The 21,802-nt window shown below is 41.7% G+C and overlaps 1 protein-coding gene across 2 annotated transcripts in view; it reads left to right on the top strand.

Moving 5' to 3' along the window:
* Window positions 1-5,289: 5,289 nt before the first annotated feature.
* SCAMP1 (secretory carrier membrane protein 1) overlaps window positions 5,290-21,802 on the top strand; it is a 48,104-nt gene continuing 31,591 nt past the window's right edge. Inside the window, exons 1-2 of one of the 2 annotated variants that reach the window (XM_086629395.1) lie at window positions 5,290-5,396; window positions 20,202-20,279. In XM_086629395.1, coding sequence (XP_086485521.1) covers window positions 5,340-5,396; window positions 20,202-20,279 — 135 coding nt within the window. In that variant the 5' untranslated portion in view covers window positions 5,290-5,339. The remainder of the gene's footprint in view (window positions 5,397-20,201; window positions 20,280-21,802) is intronic. The other variant, XM_086629396.1, reaches the window with a different exon arrangement.

Genomic DNA, 21,802 nt, shown 5'->3' with positions numbered 1-21,802 from the left:
ACAAAACCAGGAAAAATTCTGCATGCCATTAAAAGAAGATAGTCCTACCCAAACTGGGATATCTGGTTACCTAACTGATGTTTTACTGTCATTGCTGCTCCTTCCAGTCACTGAGATTTTTGGGAATCACTCCTTTTTATTCTTTATATAAAAAGCAGACATCAACACATATGAATCATGTCTATTCAAATTAAACCAAAATCTGCCTTGTTTTCCTTCAACACTGTATCTTTCCTATTTAATGTTTAAATCATACAGATGTAAATCCATCTATCAGCTTCACTTCATGTCTGCTATTGCAGCCTTCAGAATATCTCCACCACACTGTTATCTCCCCAGCAATGTGGTAATATGCAAGACTAATTTCACTAGCTGATCTTTAGATTTAATCTTGGAATTAATTTTTTTTATATCCAAGAGTTAGCTTCAGACTGCAGGTGACTGCCTTAAATTTCTCTTGTTGTCTAAAGCTGTGGTTCCATGTTTGTGATTGTGCATCGTTGTACTACCTCATCGTACACGTCTGAGCCAGTTCAGACACGAGGGCGTTTTACCAACAGTGCTGTTCATGTACATTTTACCAACAGTGCTGTTCACTTAGCAAGTGCTAATGGTAGAGATTTTTGGAGGGTGAGAAGCCTGATGCTCTGACTGCTGCATGTGCAGCTGTTCACTTGTCCATCCTGTTTCCCTGTGGGGCTCCCTGAAGACTGGCCTCTTCGGAAGAGCCGGCCTTTCGTTTATAATACCAGACTTCCCCTATGTTGCTGGCCAGAAACAACTGTCCTTAAAGCACTGCTTCACTGTCAGAACACCATTCAGCACTGCAAAAGCAATACACAATTTTTTGCTTTCAACTAAGCAGTGACTGCGTCAGCAGACGTGGATCCTTGCCTGATGAGAGCCGTATGTGTCCTGATGCAGCTGCATTGAGACCCTCTGTGCCAGGCATGAGATTTCTTGTCCACTAATGGTCACATACAGGGAGAATAGGTACATCCAGAGGTAGAATGACACCAAGCCTAAAAATTCTCAATATATTGTTGGGATTTGTATGAAGATTAGTAACTACTTGCACCTGCACATCAGAATTGGAAGACTCAAATGATGAAGGATGCCCTCTGAGATATTTTATGCAATATCCCACATTTGTTCTGCAAAACTGTGTACAGTGGAATTGAAACCAAGAAAAGATCATTCTGCAAACCTTTTGTTCTCAACCTTTTTTTTCCTTATTTGTTTCAGAACAGAACTGCTGACATTCGAGGACCACAGCTTTGAGTCACTCACTCTTTACATGTATTCCTCCCTGAATTGTTTTCCAGATCCTCGAATTGCAATTCAATTGCTTTCTAATTGGAATTTAATTGCTTAATAATTATAACTTAATAATCACTCAATGAAGAAAATACAAGTGATTAAAAAGCAAAGCAAAACATAAAACAATCAAAATGCAGACAACTATTTATGTTCAGCTGTTTATGTACAGTTTTAAATTGGAAAGGATGACAGACAAGCTGAAAAGCTATTTGGCAGAATCATTTAGCTGGAAGGGATCATAGCACAAGTCCTGCTACTGTCTGGACAGCTCCCACTGAAGCACATCAGTGTACTTCTTGAGAGGTACGGATATGAGAAGAGGTCAGGGAGGTTGATGAAAGGGCTGCAGAAGCCAGGCACATACCATCTAATACAGTAAGAGATAATACTTAGAAGGGATGGGGACACAGGTGAGACTGAGGTCCACTCATTGCCTGAACTACCTCTTTTATCGCCTGGCATAGCTTCTACTCTTCCTCTCACTCTTGAGTTGGTACAGAAACACATGCAGGCAGCACAGATGGCTAGCGCTTCTTGGCTTCATTCCACAGCTGCCTGGAATGCTCTCTCCACTCCCAAATAGCATGTGTGTGCCTTGCCACATCTTCCCTCATGACGATAGCTTACTGTTCATTGCTTGCACGCGCTGTCTCCCACGGTAGGTTAGCCATGCTCTTAAAGGCAGCGCTTATGGCAGAGTGTGGCTTCATCCACAGGTGTCACGACTTTTTAGACAAGAGGGGGAAAATTGCTACTGTGCTGTCCCCTGCTAGATGGATACGTAAGTCTTCTTCCAGCAGGAATAACTTCTTCCATGATTACATCCTGTCATATCGGCCAGTGCTAATGATTGCTAAAACTTTGATCTACTTTATTGGAACAGAGAGCTGATCAAGACAGATCACTTGGTTGTCTACTCAGCATTCAAACATTTTGGATTGGAAAAAAACTGAGAGGTTTTCTCCTCAGCTGATCTGAGCACACCTCACCACCATCTTGAGGTTGGCATAAACATTGTAAATTCCGCAAGTGATAGAAAATTGAGAGAACTGGGACTTGAAGAAATAATACACAGTTAGCTCCTTACACAAGATTTCTTAAGTACAGTACTTACACGAGCAGTTCAAATCTACTGTTCATTAAAGTTTAAACTCTTCTTTCTGAGAAAATGGCCAATCGAGATTACGATAATTTTATTTGCTAAGACGGTAACTATTTCAGAATTATTGAAAACTACTGAATTAAACCAATTCCAGGAGCCTGGGGAATTTTCAGTTGAGAGAGATATTTTTATTTAAACAATGTCACCCATTCTCTACCAGAACTTATTTTTCAATTAATTTACTAGCGTATTAAAAATCAGATTGATGTATTTATGATCTATATCTTGTACCAGAACTGGAAACAGTTAATTGCAAGTAGGTAATTCTTAAAAAAAAAAAAAAAAAAAAAAATTCTACTATTTGGAAAGCATGGTGTAGAGAGGACTTGGGGGGGGAAGGGGGGAGCAGCGCTCTTGGCTAATCATGTCACTTTTCTAATTCCGAAACTGCTTTGGATGATGAAGAAAATAATTGACTATGCCAACCCTCAGCATCAAAATGATGACCATTTATATTGTCCACGTTGTTTATGTATTGTACAAACTACTCAGTTAATTGGAAGCATAAAGTAATTCTTATTTTCTATTAGCTAGCAGTCAGCTGGTATCTCCCAAAGTTAACACTTTTAGTAGCAAATCAAGAAGCACTATCAAAGTTCTATTGTTCAGTTGTAAAATACCTATTATCCTTTCAAAAAACATCCTAATGCAGTTTCATTATTGTTGAAAGTCATATGAGATGACAGATTATTCCCCTTTAACTGCGCACAAATTATTATCAGAGAAATATCACAATGTCCATGATCTGAAGCACCGGGAACTACACAGGAAAAGATATTCTTTTCAGCCAAATCTTCATTCATTCACGCCTGCATTCTTTCATTCATGTTCAGCTGAAAGAGGGGCAAATATACAGCTGCCAATGCACACAGCTTTTGAACCATCAACACACATCATTGAGCTATGATATATTGGACCATGGGCAAATATTGGAAAACAACATGATTTAATTGGCTGTCACCGTAAGTGAGCTATATGGAAGACTGTGACTAATACTGTAACATGCTCTTGTTGATTGTACAACAGCTGCCTTCATGGTTTTTGAAGTATGAAGTATTCTACACTTCATAGCAACAAAAAAGTTGAAAGTGTTTTGTTGTTTAGAAGCTATGCTTTTATGCTTTGTCCCATTTGCATACCATCTTATATCTGACAGTCCTTCATAAATAATTGAGAAACTTCTGCATAAATTAGAGCAAGCCTTGAAGCAATTATTGCTTTCTTTACTGATCCGTGCAAAATCAATTCTCGTGTACACGTAGGATTTTTCCTGACTTGTTGACAGAACACCACCATTGTAATGACTGCCAGTGTCAGGATTAGAGCAATGACACATGTAGAGCCATTAAAATACATTCAAATTCACTCTGAGTCAGCCTTTGGAAACCTCTGGATAGTTTGCCCCACAGTTAGTCTATTATTATCACATGGGAAAACAAATCACATTTGAATACAAAAAAGTTAAAAGGCCAGTTTTACTGTCATAGCAATTTCTTTCTGTCTGACCTGCCTCAGACCTCTCTTTTTTTTTTTTTGCATTTAAATGAAAGTTTAAATAATTTATTTAGAGAGAATGTAAAGAAATGCAAGATTCGCTGGTTTTAAGTGTGTTGCATCAATGCGGACTGTTTGATATCAAGCACATGGGATTTCTGACTTCAACCATAGCTCTGAACCGAAGGATCTTCAGTGCTTCAAACAGCTGCTCCCATTTATTTGCACCATTCGGAGCGGGTTCTTCAAACCGCAGTGTCAGAATTTCTGAGGGGGTATTTGAAAAGCCTTTTCCAACAGTCCGAAATGGTCGAATGCTTCCAAGCAGCTCCTTAAACGTGTCCACCCGCGGAAGCAGGACTTTGTGACCGTGGCTCAACGCCATACTCCACCTACAGCCCCTGCTGAACCTTTACGCAAGCCATCCGAGAAGCCATACGCCTGACGAGCTATTTATCGTGCCAACGGGAGAAGGCAACAAGAAAGCGAATACGTGTTTTGGGAAGTACGCCTCAAATCTGAAGGCTTTCTTGTTACTCTCGCCATCTGCTGTTCCACTTTCCAGACGAGACGGGCTGTCCCGACCCACTTCCAGGGGGGAGAGGCGTAGAGGAGAGACCATGCACCTCCCCGCTGTGGGCACGGTCCCGAGTAGCGCCGAGAGGCAGTCACCGAACGGCGCCTGCCCTGGCCGAGCCCGTCCGGTTACCGAACGCCTCGGAGCCGCCCGGGCAGGCACCGCTCTCTGAGGGGCAGCACCCCACTCCCGCCATGGCCGCTGGCAACGCCCGCACGCCCTTCCCAGCTGCCGCGCCGCGCCTGCCATAGGCGGCAAGCCCCGCGCCTCCTTCCCGCACGGCTACCGGCTGGCGCCGACAGGCGAGGGCGGCGAGACGGAGCCGCCATCGCACCTCGTCAGCCCAGGCGGAGCGGCGAAGGCGACGGGTGCGCGGCAGTCCTCACCCGCCCCGGGAATAGGCTCTTCTGGCCCTCCTCCCTCCCCGCCCCGGGCATGGGCTCTCCCAAGCGTTGCTCCCACCCTCCCTGCCGCCCGCCCCGGGCATGAGCTCTCCCAAGCCTTGCTCCCACCCTCCCTGCCGCCCGCCCCGGGAATGGGCGCTACCGCTCCCTTCCAGGACCGTCCCGCTCCGCAACCTCACTTCCGGGGCGGCCATTTTGGGAGGCGGGAGCTCGGTGGCTGGTCGGTGGTGGAGGGGGCGGGCTTGGGTCGGGGTCCAGGTCCGGGCCACAGCGGCCGGTGACAGCGGCGGGGGGGGCGGGCAGCCCGGGAGCCGGCGAGTGTCGGGGTCGCCGTAGGTACAGAGCCGCCATCCGCTGATCGCAGTGCCCACCTGTCCCCGCCATGTCGGACTTCGACAGCAACCCCTTCGCCGACCCGGACCTCAACAACCCCTTCAAGGTGAGGCTGGGGGCGGGCAGGAGGCCGGGAGCCTTCCTGGGTGTTGCGGCCAGGAGAGAGCGGGCTGCGCCGGGCCGCCGGCATCCCGGGGGAGGGAGGGCCCTTCTCCCGCTGCGGGCGGCGGGCACTCCTGCCAGCGGAGGTGGGGCAGCGCCGGCCTCGGCGGGGCGGAACGGGCCGGGCCGGCGGCGCCGGAGAGCTCTGCCCTGCGCCAGGCGTGGGGCAATGCGGTTCCGGGAGGCTTGTGGGATAAGCAGCGTTTTTAGGAGCCCTGGAAGTGGGCACAGCCGTTTCACAAGTTCAGGTTGCCGTGTTTCCTTCAGTTGCGAAAATAGCACAAATCGCATTTCAGGGGCGTTACTTTGAAGGAAAAAAAACCCCAACCGTTTCTTGATTTTGGAGGTAACTTTGTGTACACTACTACTACAGTCTTTTTTCTTTCGTTTGACTGACCCAGGTGGTTAAGTTTAGTGAATTTACTCCTTTTCCTCTCTAGCCTCCTCCCAGCCCCCTGCCAAGCTTACATGCTTCTTTATGTTGTTTCTGAAGCATGCAGAGTACTGATGGCTAGGCGTAAGTTCTACCCTGTATCTCAAAATGCTGCGTTGTCGTGTATTCCAAGGCTTCTAGTTTTTTGCACTATTGGCTTGTCATACAGCTGAGTATTGTTTCTTTGCGTGCTCTTCTGGCTTAGCTGACATAATGAGCTGACCTCCTTGGATGCTTCCCCTCCTTATCTTTTCTTTTTTTGTTCTTTGAATCCGGTTCAACTAATTTTTTGAGCTACTTACTTTAATAATCTTACCAGACTTCTTTTTTTCTGCATTTTATTTCACGCTGACACTTCAAAGCACACGAAGCACACACATGGTAGATGGCAGTGAGGTTAAGATGTCAGCTGGAATAATTAAGCCTTTTAAAAATTGAGCTGTCACATTTAAAGCATACTTCTGTGCAGGTAGCTGCTGGAAGCATAACGTTACTGACGTTTATTCATTGGAGTCTGTCTGAATCATTAGTTCAGTTTTTATGGTCATAAAATTTAGTTGATAGTATTCCTTAGGCTAGACGCCATGTTTTCACTTGTATACAGGGCAATGACCTTCCAGATGAACAGCAGCCCTGGCGTTAAGGTTGCTGCCAGCAGTAGTCTGGACTGACACCAATGGCAGTGAGCGCTGTTCTTTTAAATACCTTTTGGCACCAAGCTGGCACCAAGCTCTGAAAATGTCTCATTGTTCTAGAATGTGTCTTCAGCAGCAAAAATATGTGATGCTTCTCCTCATTTTTTGTAATAGTTAAGAAAATAACATCTAGCAAAATTTATTGCATATAGATACCCAGAGCAGTTAAGGACATTGGAATCAGCATAGCTGCTTCTGCATTGCACAGCAGTCCAGGTCACTTGTCCTGTGCAGTGTTTCTGAGACCTAAGCTGGGGACCTACCTCAACTGTACTTCCAGTTTGAAGACATTGCTTGAAGTGCAATAGTCTATTCCAATTTCTCTTCAGAGAAAGACTTCTATTGTAGCTGTCAGGCAGAATCCACACTCTACTTCTCATATGCAATGTATCACTGTAAAAGAACTCTATAACAACTTGTCTGTAACTTGAAGATCACTGTTAAACACAGTTCTGGATTTCTTTTATTTACAGAAATTGGTTTAGGAAAGCTGTATACTTTTCCGTTTTCAGAGGCTGTTTTCATTTCCTTCAGCCTTTGCTAACTTCCGTCACATTCCACTGCCCATCAAAGGTAATCTTGCATACCTTTCTCATCTGCATGTTTAACTTGAAGGAGCAGAAGGCCTCATATATAAGCCAAATGTTGATTGCCCTCTCATTGGCATAACAGCTTTGAAATTAGTGGATATGAATGCATGTCTGCATTTAAGTTTTGTCTGACTGTGTTTTAAAATACTTTACACATAGAACCAGTATTTCCAGATCGACCCTGACAACCTAAGTCTTGTTGGCTGAGCGCCGTATCCAAATGTGCTCATTTTTATTTTTCTTTGCTTGATAATTTTATGTATGATGTGATTAGTTTTCCTTACTTTTGAAGACACTTCCTTTGCTAATGTAAAATCACAAAGTAGTATGATAGACAAAGGGTGTGGGAGAGTATCATGTGGAAGAGCTGTTGCCGAAGTCTAAAGATAGATCCATCTTTTTCTTAAATGTTTTCATTTTACTAACTGTCTGTGATCTATTTGTGAGGTTTCCTGTGACTGTTTTTATGCCTTTTAATAAAAAAAAGTTCAGCAGATTCCTGCTTGATCTTGAATCGTCAATATGTTCTCTGGGAAGACAAAGGTAAAGCAGAAACATCTAGTTTGCTCAGTATTTGGGGTAGTTAATTATTTTGGAAACCTAAAATTAAGTTATGTTTAGAATAGACATAGATAATTGTAAAATAGAATTTCTTGTTTCAAGCACTAGCTTACCTGGATTGATCATAAAATGTTGAATTTAAGACAGTGACTACTTAACATCTACTTTTTTAATTATTTAAAAAAACCTGGACAAACTTGAACTGAACATGAAGGCTGATACACTTTTGAAGTCACAGTATTCCTCTGTAAAGAGCTGTCCTCTGGATTCTGTACCAAGAAAATCAAGAACTGTTTTGGTTTGAAAGAGGAGGTAATGAAACAAACAGATAAGTAACGTTCTAACATTAACAAGCTTTCGATCGCATTGAAGTTGTGGAAGGAAAATGCATCCGTGTGCTAGGCAAATGAAGACATGATAATCCTGCTATAATTTGGTAGCACATTCGATGTGACCTCAAGTATCATAAATGAAAGCAGACTAATAATGAAAGGTATTTACTTTCTTTCACTCAGAATCACTGCTTTTAGCCTGTGAGTATGAATTCAGTCTTTCTGAAGTTCTTACTGACAAACAGTGCAGTCCCACAGCACCTAAACAGGGTGAGCAGAGCAGATCTGGTGATGGTAACTGCGTTCAGCCAAGGATCTAGAGTGCTGCTAGACAAGTCCATAGAGAGGAGGCAGATGTGAGCCCAAGTCAGAAAGTCAATTTAGGGTTTGTTTTAGGTCCAGGGAAAGTATCCAGGGTCAGCCGATGGTCCCATGGTGACCAGGTAAGTCCTTAGTGATGAGGTGAGTCTGGCCACCTAGGAGGCATTTGGGCATCCTCAAGGCCCTGACAGTTTATTCTTGAATAAATGTAATGATTTAGGCCCAGCTGGCAACTAAGCACCACACGGTTGCTTGCTGACTCCTCCCCCCACGGTGGGATGGAGAGGAGAAAATATAACAAAAGGCTCCGAGGGGTGAGACAAGGACAGGGAGAGATCACTCACCAATTATGGTCACAGGCAAAACATACTTGACTTGGGGAAAAAAAAATATTTTGCTTCATCACCAATCACATCAGAGAGAATAAAGAGAAACAAAGCCAGATCTTAAAAACACCTTCGCGCACCCCTTCACTTCTTCCCACGCTCAATGGTGCTCCTGATTTCTCTGCCTCCTGCCCAGGTGGCACAGGGGGATGGGGAACAAGAGTTGCGGTTGTGGTCAGTTCGTCACACGTTGTTTCTGCCACTCCTTCCTCTGCAGGGGGACAACTCTTCACACTGCTCCCCTGCTCCAGCGTGGGTTGCCTCACACAGGAGATAGTCTTCCACAAACTCTTCCAATGTGAGTCTTTCCCACGGGCTGCAGTTCTTCACAAACTGCTGCAGCGTGGATCCCTCGTGCAGGGTGCAATCCTTCACCAGCAGACAGCTCCAGTGTGGGCTTTCCCATGGAGTCACGTCTTCTTTGGGCACAGCCACTTGCTCTGGTGTGGGGTCCTCCATGACAGCAGGCTATCATGGACTATTCCACCGTTAATCTCCAGCTCCAATGCGTACTTCCTACAGAGCCACAGCCTTCTTCAGGCACAGTCATCTGCTCTTGTGTGGGGTCTTCCATGGCAAGCAGGTCTTCACAGACTGCTACACTGTTGATCTCTGAGGGCTGCAGAGGGACAGCCTGCCATCTCGCCACCAGCTGCCGGGGAATCTCTGCTCTGGCACACCTCCTCCCCCTCCTTCTTCATTGACCTTGGTGTTTGCAGAGTTTTTTCTCTCACATCCTCCTCCTCTCTCTGCTGCAGCTGTGCAGGGCCCAGCCGGCCCAATGAACTCTATCAGCCCCAGTGGGATGAGCTCGGACCAGCAGGTGCCCTGGGAGCGGTGAGCTTCAAAGCACTCCAAGCTGCACTGACCCCCTGCTACCAGGCAAGAGGAGGAGGTGGCCCAGCACAACCAACCACCCCTCCTCCACCTCCTCCCTCTCTTCGCTGCAGGTCCCACATAGCACAGGTTTCTTTGTCCCTTCTTAAGTATGTCATTCACAGAGGTTCTTATTGGCTCTGGCCTTGGCCAGAGGTGGGTCTGACTTGGAGCCGGGGAAGCTTGTAGCAGCTTCTTACAGGAACCATTCCTGTAGTCCCTCCTCCACTACCAGAACTCCACCGCACAAACCCAACACAATAGACTAACCTAGTGTGAAATGAATTTTACATGACAAAGGGAAATTTCTAACATAGCTGGCTCCTCGTCATGCCTTTTTTTTTTTTTTAATTTCAGATATCATAGGATAGGGGATAGTTGTAGTCTTCTTTGTTGGGAGGTGATACAGATACAAAGGTTCTGAAACAGCAGTGTCTTGAAATCAAGTGTGATTTTCATTTACTCTGAAACAATTCAGCAATTAATCTACAATGAAAATGTGTTGTTTCTGTGTTGTGTTCTTTTTTTTTTTTGCTTTTATAAGTGAATGATACTATTACTAAGAAGAAATTCCTCTTTTTGTGAATAGAGCTATGAATTTCTCGAGCCTTTGTGGCTTGGCTGATGGACTGTAAAAGGACTGAGGGCTGGCTGTTACAGTCATCCAAACATGTGAAATGATTACTTATGAGTAACTGTGGAATTAGGACTTTAAAAACGATTCTATGATGAATTCTGTTGGATCAGCTCACCTGATGAATTAAAGCTCTGAGCAGGTGCAGGTATTTGATACTATAGAAATTATGGTAGGAGTAAAAACTTAGACATGTTTCTGTTTAAATGTGAATGGTGACCTTCAGTTAAAAGCCAAACCATTACGTGATATGGATGAAGATTTAAACAGAATGGCCTATGTCTTGTTCAGTTTTAGTGTTGATGGACACAAATCATGGAAATCCTCAAATATATGTAATGTTAATTATGTGAGTAGTTTCTTTGGGTGAGATTAGGTATCCAGACTTTGGTTATCTTCGAGTTGTTGCTCCAGAAAGACACAGATCTTTTGTAATTCTGTCATGACTGCCATTCTTGTGTGAATGTCTGAGATTCTCTAAGATACCTAACAATGGTTAGGCTCCTGAATTGCATTGCTCCCACTGAGGTCACAGGATTACTTGAGTTACTAGAGCTAGGTATATATTAGAGTTTAAATTTACTACAGAGGTAATTCCAGTTATAATTTGGATACTGTGCTTGATCTGACTCACATGAGCACAAGTTAATCTACTGTCTGGTTTGGCAGGAAGTACGAGCTGGAGGTTTGATGCTGAAGCTAATAGTGCAGATGACTGCTACTTTATGTGGCAGCAGAATCTATACAGTTTACACCTTGATTGCTCAAGTGAAGCTAAAGTGATAAAAACTTACAGGAAGAAAGAGAAATCGTAATTATTTTTGAAGGATCAGGACCCTAATTACTTGAAGTTTTTCGGTAGTATTTATGCTTTAGAATTCAAAATTTTGTCGTGTGCCTGTATGCATAACTGAGTTTTAGTTCTTTTATATGACTATAAAATGTACCCAGTCTTTATATTAGCGAAGGACATAAATTAAAAATATTTTTCTGACTTTATTACCTGGTTTCCCTTAATGAATTCAAAATTTATAAATTCCCCTAAATCCTGCATAATTTAATGCTGAACATTATGGTATTGGAAGTGTCATTTTGCTGTCCTACATGGTAGTTAGCTTTCAAGACTACACTTCATCAGGGCTGTAACTGCACTGTAATCTATTAAAACTGTGAAGTGTTTTAATAGATATTCAGTATCAGTTATAGCTGTGATTTTTTTTCCAGTTTTTCAGTAAAGTGTTAGCACATATTGCATTAGTATTATTATTGCACTATATATTGAGATTTAACATTATGAAGAGGGACATAAAACACATTTTGGAGCTGAGGAAGGAGAAAGATTTGAGAATGGCAATGAGATGGAGATGATGCTTTGTTTGGCATCCAGTCCTCCATTGCAGGATGGGACTGGTGCAAGCTTTAGGACTGTCGTGGGTTAGGCCGCTCCGGCAACCAGACCCCACACAGTCGCTTACTCCCTCACCCCCAGGGATGAGGGAGAGAATCAAAGAAGAAAAAGAAAAGAGACCCGTCGGTTGAGATAAGAACAATTTACTACTACCACAACCAATACATGTATATGTACGAGTATGTACAAGGATAAATATATACAAATGAGTGATGTACGGTGTAATTGCTCACCACCCGGTGACCAAGGCCCGTCTCGTCCCGAAACGATTCTGCAATCTCAAAACACATAAAACCCGATACCGCAATCCTGGATGAATGGGAGGCCCGGAGACAGCGAGAGAGAGAAAGAAAACACTCTGAGAGTCCGAAAGTGAGAGTCCCGGAAGGGCAAAAGCCCTTCTTTCCAACTGTCCCTCACTTTTATACTGGGCATGACGCTGCATTATATGGAATACTAATTGGCCAGTTTGGCCCTTAATCCTAAGTTCAAGTACAAATTGTAAGGAGAGTCCCGGCCATGCTCCCCCCTTATCCTGTTGTGCTCCTGCACACTGGCAAGAACACGGCAGCTGAAAAGTCCTTGAGACCTCAGTGCCAACTACAAACATCAACTTGCTATCAGCATTCTTCTCAGATTGAGCCTCTGAGTAAAACCAAAACATGGAGCTCTTCTAGCTGCTAAAAAGAAGAGCTAACTCTGTCCCAGCAAAACCAGGACAAGGACAAATTTGGCCTTGTGAGCCTCTGAAGTTCTTTTTGGTTTCAGAGGTGGGGAATTTGCCTTGCTCAGTAGCTCAGAACACTTTGTAGCTCTGCTTCTGTGAGATAATGTGGTGTGTAACGAGCAGTGATTGAGGGCTGAGTATAAGAAATCCCAGTAGGCTACTTTTGCACTATTCTATTTAATAATTGTGTTTTGTCAGTGCTAGAGTAAAGATCTTTTTATATCATTCTGTGAGAGGGGGTGGGAAACGGCTGATCAGTGAATGCGATGTTAAACTTGAAATTGTGAAAAGAACGTTGTAGTGGTCATGCAGATTTTTTTTTATTGTTAAAAGTACAGAAATAGTCTATTTTGCCTCTCTATCATTAATTCTTTCAAGTGTTACCTGTGTAACTTTTGAGAACAATTCTTCCTTGTAGTAAATGGTTTTTGATCATAGAATCATAGAATGGCATAGGCTGGAAAGGACCTCAGAGATCATCTAATCCAACCTCCCTGTCATGGGCAGGGACGCCTCTCAACTAGACCAGGCTACTCAAGGCTCCGTCCAACCTGGCCTTGAACACCTCCAGGGAGGGGGCATCCACAACTTCTCTGGGCAATTTATTCCAAAGTCTCACCACCCTCGTACTGAAGAATTTCTTCCTAAGATCTAATCTAAATCTGTTCTCCTTCAACTTAAACCCATTTCCCCTTGTCCTATCAGTGGACACTCTTGTAAAAAGTCCCTCCCCAGTCTTCCTGTAAGTTCCCTTCAGGTATTGGAAGGCAGCTATTAGGTCACCCCGAAGTCTTCTCTTTTCAAGGCTGAACAATCCCAGCTCCCGCAACCTGTCCTCATAGGAGAGGTGCTCCAGCCCCTGGATCATCTTTGTGGCCCTCCTCTGAACACGCTCCAACAAATCTATGTCTCTGTTATGGTGGGGACACCAGAACTGGACGCAGTATTCAAGGTGGGGTCTCACAAGAGCAGAGTGGAGGTTGAGAATCACCTCTCTTGACCTGCTGACCACGCTTCTCTTGATACATCCCAGGATGTGGTTGGCCTTCTGGGCCGCATGAGCGCACTGCTGGCTCATGTTGAGCTTCTCATCTATAAACACCCCCAAATCCTTCTCTTCAGGGCTACTCTCAACCCACTCTGTGCCCAGTTTGTATATGTGCCTAGGATTGACCCGACCCAGGTGAAAGACCTTGCCTTTTGACTCATTGAAGCTCATGCAGTTAGCACTGGCCCAATTCTCAAGCCTATCAAGGTCCCTCTGGATGGCATCTCTTCTCTCAAGTGAGTCCACAACACCACACAACTTGGTGTCATCGGCAAACTTACTGAGGGTGCACTCAATGCCGTCATCCATGTCGCTGACAAAGATGTTGAACAGCGCTGGACCCAGAACAGACCCCTGAGGGATACCGCTTGACACTGGTCTCCATGTAGACATCGCACCATTGACCACAACTCTTTGAGTGCGGCCACCCAGCCAGTTCTTTATCCACCGAGTGGTCCATCTGTCAAATCCATGTCTCTCCATTTTAGAGACAAGGATGTCATGTGGGACAGTGTCAAACGCCTTGCACAAGTCCAGGAAAATGACATCTGTTGCTTTACCCACATCAACCAGCGCTGTAGCTTTGTCGTAGAAGGCCACTAAATTAGTCAGGCACGACTTGCCCCTAGTGAAGCCATGTTGGCTGTCACCAACCACTTGGTTATTTTTTATGTGCCTTAGTACAGCTACCAGGAGAATCTGTTCCATGATTTTACCTGGCACAGAGGTAAGGCTGACTGGTCTGTAGTTTCCCGGGTTGTCCTTGGTCCCTTTTTTAAAGATGGGGGTTACGTTTGCTCTTTTCCAATCTGTAGGAACCTCACCAGACTGCCAGGACCTCTCAAATATGATGGCTAGTGGCCTAGCAACTTCAGCCGCCAGTTTCTTCAGGACCCGTGGATGTATCTCATCAGGTCCCATGGACTTGTGCACCTTCAGGTTCTCTAGGTGTTCCCATACCTGATCTACTTCTACCCTGGGTGCTTCTTCACTCTCCCAGACCCAGCCAACATCCTCTGTGATTTGGGTGGTGTGGTTCGAGTGGTTGCCAATGAAGACTGAGGCAAAAAAGTTGTTGAATATTTCAGCCTTCTCCACGTCCTCAGCAACCAGGTCACCCGTATCTTTCCAGAGGGGCCCCACATTCTCTCTCATTTTCCTTTTTTCTCTCACATACCTATAAAATCCTTTTCTGTTACTTCTAATATCGCTGGCCAGATTTGACTCTGTCAGGGCCTTAGCTTTTCTAAGCTGGTCTCTGATTACACGAGCAACTTCCTTGTTCTCATCCCAGGTTACCAGTCCCTGCTTCCATGCTTTGTGTAATCCCCTTTTGTATTTGATGTTAGGAGTTCTTTGTTTATCCATATAGGTCTCCTGGTGGTTTTGCCTGATTTCTTCCTTTTAGGGATGCAATGCCTTTGAACTTGGAGAAGATGATCCTTGAAAGTCAACCAGCAATCTTGGGCTCCCAGTCCCTCCAGGGCTTTATCCCATGGCACACTACCAAGGAGATTCCTGAAGCGGTGAAAGTCAGCTCTTCTGAAATCGAGGGTTTCAAGCTTGCTGAGCTTCCCCCTCTTAGCTGCCCTTAGGATCTCAAACTCCACCATCTCATGGTCACTGCAGCCAAGGCTACCCACGAGTTCAAGATTACCTACCAGCCCTTCCCTATCGACGAGAACGAGGCCTAAGATGGCACCTCTCCTCGTTGGTTCCTCTATCACCTGGATAAGGAAGTTATCGTTAATGCATTCCAGGAATCCCCTGGGCTGTACTGTGGGTGCAATACATTAAGGCTTACTTGCTACTGTTAAATGTAAACTGTTTATACTGCTAATGCACTATTAGGGTACTGAAACATGAAATCTCAATTTAGTTGCTCTTTGTGAAATTTCTGTACCCTTACTCGTTCTTGGGCCTGAGATCATGAAGAAAGAAGGGAATCAAGAAGAGCCAGCAATGTTTGACACTGCATCAAGACATTAGTAGTTCTTGAATATTAGCTTTTCCATGTGCAGCTTCTTGTGGCATGAGAGGAAGTCTTTGGGGAGTTAAGCTGTTTGATTTATATACCAAATGTCTACTGAACATGTGCAAGTTGCAATTCTGGAGGCTTCATCTGGCTGAATGTAGAGTGTTACGAGAACACACATCCTTCATGTGCAGGCTATCTTCTTTTCTAAGTGTCAGGTCCTAATTTAAAAGCTGAAATCTAACAGTTGGCACAGGAGGAAAAAAGCTTTGATAACCATTGCTCGCCAAATACATTCCCCGCCCCCCCCCCCCCCCATTTTGTTCTCAAAAGCTAAGCTTTGTCAGAAATCTCTCCCCAAAAATGCTCACGAGGACGTACTGAAAACAAAGTATATCATATGGAGAGTTTCAGCTGAAACAGCAATAGCTTTGATTGCTCTCCAGAACTCATTTATGAAAAGTGGAATGAATAGTTTTCTCGTTGATCAAGAAATCGAAAAAACTCAGACCAACAAACACAGTTTCAGGCATTTTTTGTTGCATTTTTTCTTACTTTTTTGAGCCAGTGGTGTGACCTTAGGAAGTACTCAACAGAGAGCAGGCAGTACAACTGTTACCATAGAAAGAAAAAAAATCAAAAAACCTCTGGATTAATTCTTACGGGGAAGTGTACAATTACTGTTATTCACATTTAGAAAAGGCTAATATGAAGGGGGTATGGGAGGTAAGTTATGATAATCAATGAAGAGCTTAACTTGAAATGAAAAGATCTTATCGTTTTCATGTAGCAAAATGAAGCCTTTCAGTGGGAGTGATAGGGATAAGAAATCCTGGTTGGTCAAGACTGACGTTGCTAGATTTGTGGATCTAATCTCATGATATCCCCAGGGTAGTTTGGCTAGTCTGGATTCACTCCTGGTGGATGTCTGGCTTCTGCTTCTATTCTGCGTACGGTTAGAGTCTTTTTAAGGAATAGCATCTTTGCTGAGTATGTTGAGTAATTTGGAAGATGAGATTGGGTTGTGCCTTTTATGCTTTCTGGGAACTTCCAAGCACAAAAAGCAACAAGGAAAGTGCATAGCTAGGTGAAGGTGGTCATGGAACAGTAAATACTGAAGGAGTTGGCAAAGTGCTGGCTGGCTGATGTTAGGAAGTGGTAAAGCAGTTAGGTTGGGTAAACTTATTTGTGGGGTTCTGTAAGTAAAAGAGAAAAATTGTATGGTGGCAGATCTGAAGGGTAGGCAGTGACTGATGAGGGAGCTTATAGGATTGATACAGTGAATTACTAGTAATATAAAGAGACTTCATCTTGTAAGAGTTTTTGTGAGGAGGAAGACTGTTTTCTTGGCTTTGATTGCAACTGCTACAATCATTAAGAGATCATTCTTAGTCCTTGAACTTAACATAGAACTAAGGTAGAAAATGAAGATGTCTTCAATAGTCTTCAATAGGTTTTTCTTCCCTTGGCTATACTTAAGGAGCTACATAACTGATGTTTTCCACATTTTTCTTTTTCCGATTTCGTTCAATAAAAATAACGAATCCTTTTCTTTTAAAATCCATTTTTGTATTCATAGTATATTGTTTCTCCTTAGACTTTTTCCCTAGGACTAACCAGATGTACTTCTGTCAGTTTGCTCAGATATTTGATGCTATCCTATGAATTCCATGTAAATTCAAAAAAGAAATAAAAGGAAAAAAAGAGAAAAATTCTGTCACTTCTAAGTGCAGCATTTCAGTTTTATGCTTTTTCTAAACACTGTGATTATTGTACATTTTTTTGATGTACAGTACTCTTGGAATCCAAGTCTTGGAAGATATTTAGTTGTCTTGCTTACTTGCCCTTGTCAATCAGTGTTAAAATTTACCTTATCTCATTTCTTTATTAGTTACTTTTGTTACCCCTGTTCTTTTCCTTGTAAAAATATCTTGTGCGTTTTTCCCTGTTCCTCTTTCCAACAATTTATTTTTTCTTTTGCTTAGATTGTGTGATTTTTCTTTACAATTCTTGTTTTCTGTTGCTGATGTGTTGTAAAAGCATTATAATCTCTATCCAAATCAGTGTTTAGAATCAGTGTTTATAAACTCTCTTTCTTGACCTCTGCAATAAGGTGTTGCTTTTACTTCCCTGCTAGTCCTTGGGAGCAAACTAAAAAATATTGAAGTAAATTAAATGTCCTGTGCAGAACAATGATGTCACTTATATAGTTCCACTTAGGAAAAAAAAAAGGCAACACAAGCATGTATTGTCATTATTATATTTTTAGCCTTTTTTTTTTTTTTCTCCTCTTTCATTCCATGTTAAATTATTTGTGCATAAGATAAATGCTTTGGCCTTTTTGGTAGAAGAATGGGTGTACCTCCAAAGTGAAAGCTTTTTTTGACAACCTGAAGGGCAGTTTGGAGTGGATGATCCCTAGTTCACTACTTTCTCTTCACTTAAATCAAAATCACATCTAACAATGTAAACCTAGCTGGTGGTGTTTTTCAGAATATTATGGGGTTATGTATGCTATCAAAGCATTTTACTCATGGTGGAACATGCTGGATCCATTCCCAGTGAATGGTAATACAAAGAATCATTACAGATATATCTACTTCTTCAGTCTTTAATTTACTAATCTCTTCTGTATTAGCGAGACCTGGTAGCTGATGACTAGTTTTGGTCTTCTAGCCAACAGAGGTCTCTGTACTCTTTAATTTTTTTTTTTGGTGTGTTTTTTTTGTGTTATTTTTTTTTAAGGCTGTAAAACTTGCATAGAGTAGATTATTCTACTCTATTTTAAACATTCTCACTTGTAATTAATTTTGTACATCCATTGTGATAACTGGGTGTTCACTTAATTTTATCTATATTTGAGTGATGTGAGCATAATTTGTTAACGTGGCACAGGAGATGTTTTTGGTATGTCTGTAGGTGCTCTTGCCAATGCGAGACATAAATATGTTGGTTTTCTGGTTTTTTGTGTGTTTTTTTTTTGTTTGTTTGTTTGTTTCTGATTGATTTTTCCATTCTTGATGTAACTACTGGGGTGCTGCTAGTACCTGACTCCTGGTGATTCAAAGAGTGTGATGCTAAAAACTAAAAAATACGACAAACTTGTGGGGGAGACTGTCACCAGGGTGGCTTTATTAAAATCACTAATTATGGTATAAGTTAAATGTAGGAAAGCTGATTTTGAATTGCGTGTAACAGTGTTTTGAATATATTTATCTTAAGGGTGATTCTTGTTCAGTCACCGTTAAAATACTGCTTTGCAGTTAAATGTGTGCTTTAGCCAAAAGTGGTAGTGAATTTGATTAAAATATGCAACATATATTTCTTTAGTTTCTGAAGCAATTATTTTCTTGTTTTAAACTTTTTAATAGTGAATTTTTTTTAATTGCCTCATTATAAATTTGTGAGTATAGCTACTGGAAAAAACAGACTCGTTCTCATTTGCTGTATCCTTCAGATTTTAGAATTGATAGATATTCTGCCTCTTTTTTTTTTTTTCTAGCTGTAAATAAGTTGACTACACTCATTAAGAAAATACTGTTCCTGCATCTGTAGATCAAAACTAAGCTAATGCTGTAATAGATGCTGATTCTAAGAATCTGGATTTTATTTTTCAGTAGCTTAACAGTTGGCATGTTTACTTAAGCATGGATTAAGTCACTTACTGTATTTTAAAAAAAAAATAAGGAAAACATTTCATGCAGAGGTTTTAAATGTAGCTGTCTTTGAAGGAAATATGAATGTAAATGTATATAAATGTAAATACTTATCTTCAGTCTTTATCAACTCGTTTGTTTTGTAATGTTGAACAAGACTGAAATTAAGAAAATACATGTATCTATACGTAATTGTTATAAATAAGTAAATAGTATATTTACAGCTGTTTTATGTATTTGATATACATATAAAATATTGTACACTTGTGCATTTATGTAAATATAAATGTAACTAACCATATTGAATAAGTGGATTTATTAATTTTAAATAAAGCTTTCCTTTCATCCATTCTTCTGTTCTGAAGATGCAAAAGCCTTAAGTTAAGCCACAGAAACAATGTGGTGAAACTAGGCATCACATGGAATGAGTACACACTAACTGCATGTGAAGAAAAATTGGTCTGTGGCAGTGGGCACTTCTGCAGAACCAAGCCTGCCTGCCTCTAGCACAGAGAAATGTTTCATTCCTGAAATCGCTTTCTCAAGCTAAATGTCAAGGAGTCTATCTTACTGTATAGGTCACTGCAGGCAAAAAATTAGATTTTTTTCCTCAATTTCACCAGTTCAGGTATAAGCTGAACCAGAGGTGCTTTTGGCATTATGGGACACTCTTTCCTCAGCTTTATTTTTCCAAAATGCTTTTCCTGTTCCTGAAGGTGTTGGAGGTACTTCTGAGTAGGGAAAATCAGAGTTACAGAAAGCTCTTTTCTTCTGTTGTGCTTTATGGGTATATAGTTGTGGAGTCCAGTGGTTACCACAGCAGGATGCAATTCTCTTCTCTATTGAGAGCTTTTCTCCTTATTAATCTAATGTATGACAGATGGAGTTTATTTAGACTATGTTAATCTAGCTTTATAAGAAGCTCAGAATGGAATGATGTCATTTTGGAGACAGAGAAAGAGGTGAATGTTTACAGGCTTTTTTAGTGAAAACAAACCTTTTTTAGATTAAACCAAAAGCTTGAGTTTTAGATGATACAGAGATACAAGTGTTGACTTGTTGCTTATATACATGTGCGTAGATTTACAGAACTGTTTTCTCTTCCAGGATCCTTCTGTTACACAGGTGACAAGAAACGTTCCTCCAGGACTAGATGAGTACAATCCTTTCTCTGATTCAAGAACAGTAAGCACATTTATTTCTTATTCATGCTATTAATCTTTTTAGGCAAGAATTGTGAGATACTGTTTTCAAAGTTTGGGACTAATGTTGTAAAATGTGGCAGGCTAGCGAGAGGTAGTGGAAGATGTGTAAAGATATATAATCCCATAAAGTATTTGGAGGAGTCAGTGGGTAGATTGACTTATATGAACTTTGTCCTTTTAAGGAAGAGTGTCTCTCTAAAAGGGAGCCAAACAGAATTGAGTTTTTCTGCTTTTCAGTAAGACTTCTGGTAGCGTGTCCGTATACTTTTCTGAATTTTACTTGCTTTTTGAAGCTTGCGAGTGTGGCACGCTTCCCCAGTGTCTTGCTTTTGATTTCCATTTCACTTAGTGGAAGTGCTGCTCAGAATAACATTGCATTTAAGTAACAGTCCGCAGGCTATGAGTAGTTTTGCTGTAGTAAAAGGAATAGTTTATGTCCAATAAACACAGTTGCTTTTTTCCTCTAATTTGTATAGCTTTAATTTACCTTGTGCTTATTTTCACCCAAGGCGGGAGGGAAATACAAGAAATGGGGAGTAAATTCATACTGTGGTTACTTTTAATAGCGAAGATCTTGTGCAAGATGAGCAAAATGTATGGATGATTATGATCTGTCAGTATAATTTATAAACATTCAAATTCTGTATTTTTCAAATATAGGCTTACTTCCTGTGGCAAATCTGGTAGTGCTGATAGGGAATGTTGGTATTTGAGTCTGCAATGCAACAGTAAGGGTTCATGCAATGTTAAAATGCTAGACTGGAAGAAGCTTGTTTTTGAGTATGCCTTGGATCAGCTGTTTAAGACAGAATATTTACAGCTAGCAAATATATTAAACAAGTCTTTTTCTCTCCTGACTCACAATACGACAAATTAGGATTGATTTATCTTTCTGAAGCTTGAAGAGTTACAAAATTGCTTTGTATTGACTGTAAGGTACAAAGACAGTAGGTCTTGTTTAAAAAAAAAAATGATCCAGAGGTACTCTGACTTTTTTATTAGTTATGTACTTTTCCTACAGAGCTGCGTGTTAAAATGAAAACTGAAGTATATGGCTAAGGTTATCTGGCTTTGAACAGTCAGCTGTGAATGTATAAAAAGTTCTAATTGCTCATTACGGATGTCAGTCATATAGAAAAATTGGGAGTATAGAGGAAATCTTTAAGTCAGTGTTCAGATCTGCTGATATGTGCTATATTCATGCACTGTGATTGAATTAATAATCAATGGGATTTTACCAAATTCATAAAAACTGTCTATGGAATGAGCAGTTCTGTTTCTGTAGAGGAAAAGAACTTTCACAGGTTTTCTTGCAGAAAGCAAGACTGAAAGAGCAAAATATATGTTCAGCTAAGAGTGCAGTCATAATCAACCTTTAGATGATACTCCCTTTCCTCTCTCTATATCTTGTGCATGCTTTATATGTAAGTATTTATTCTGTAATTATATGCATTTGCAGGACTGTGCTTAGGTGCCTGAGGATATGTTCACAATTCCATGTGC

Source organism: Tauraco erythrolophus, chromosome Z (assembly GCF_009769465.1).
Source record: "Tauraco erythrolophus isolate bTauEry1 chromosome Z, bTauEry1.pri, whole genome shotgun sequence".
NCBI classification, from domain to species: Eukaryota; Metazoa; Chordata; class Aves; order Musophagiformes; family Musophagidae; genus Tauraco; species Tauraco erythrolophus.
Note: the sequence above shows the minus strand (reverse complement) of the source record. Positions and strands in the feature narration are given on the sequence as shown.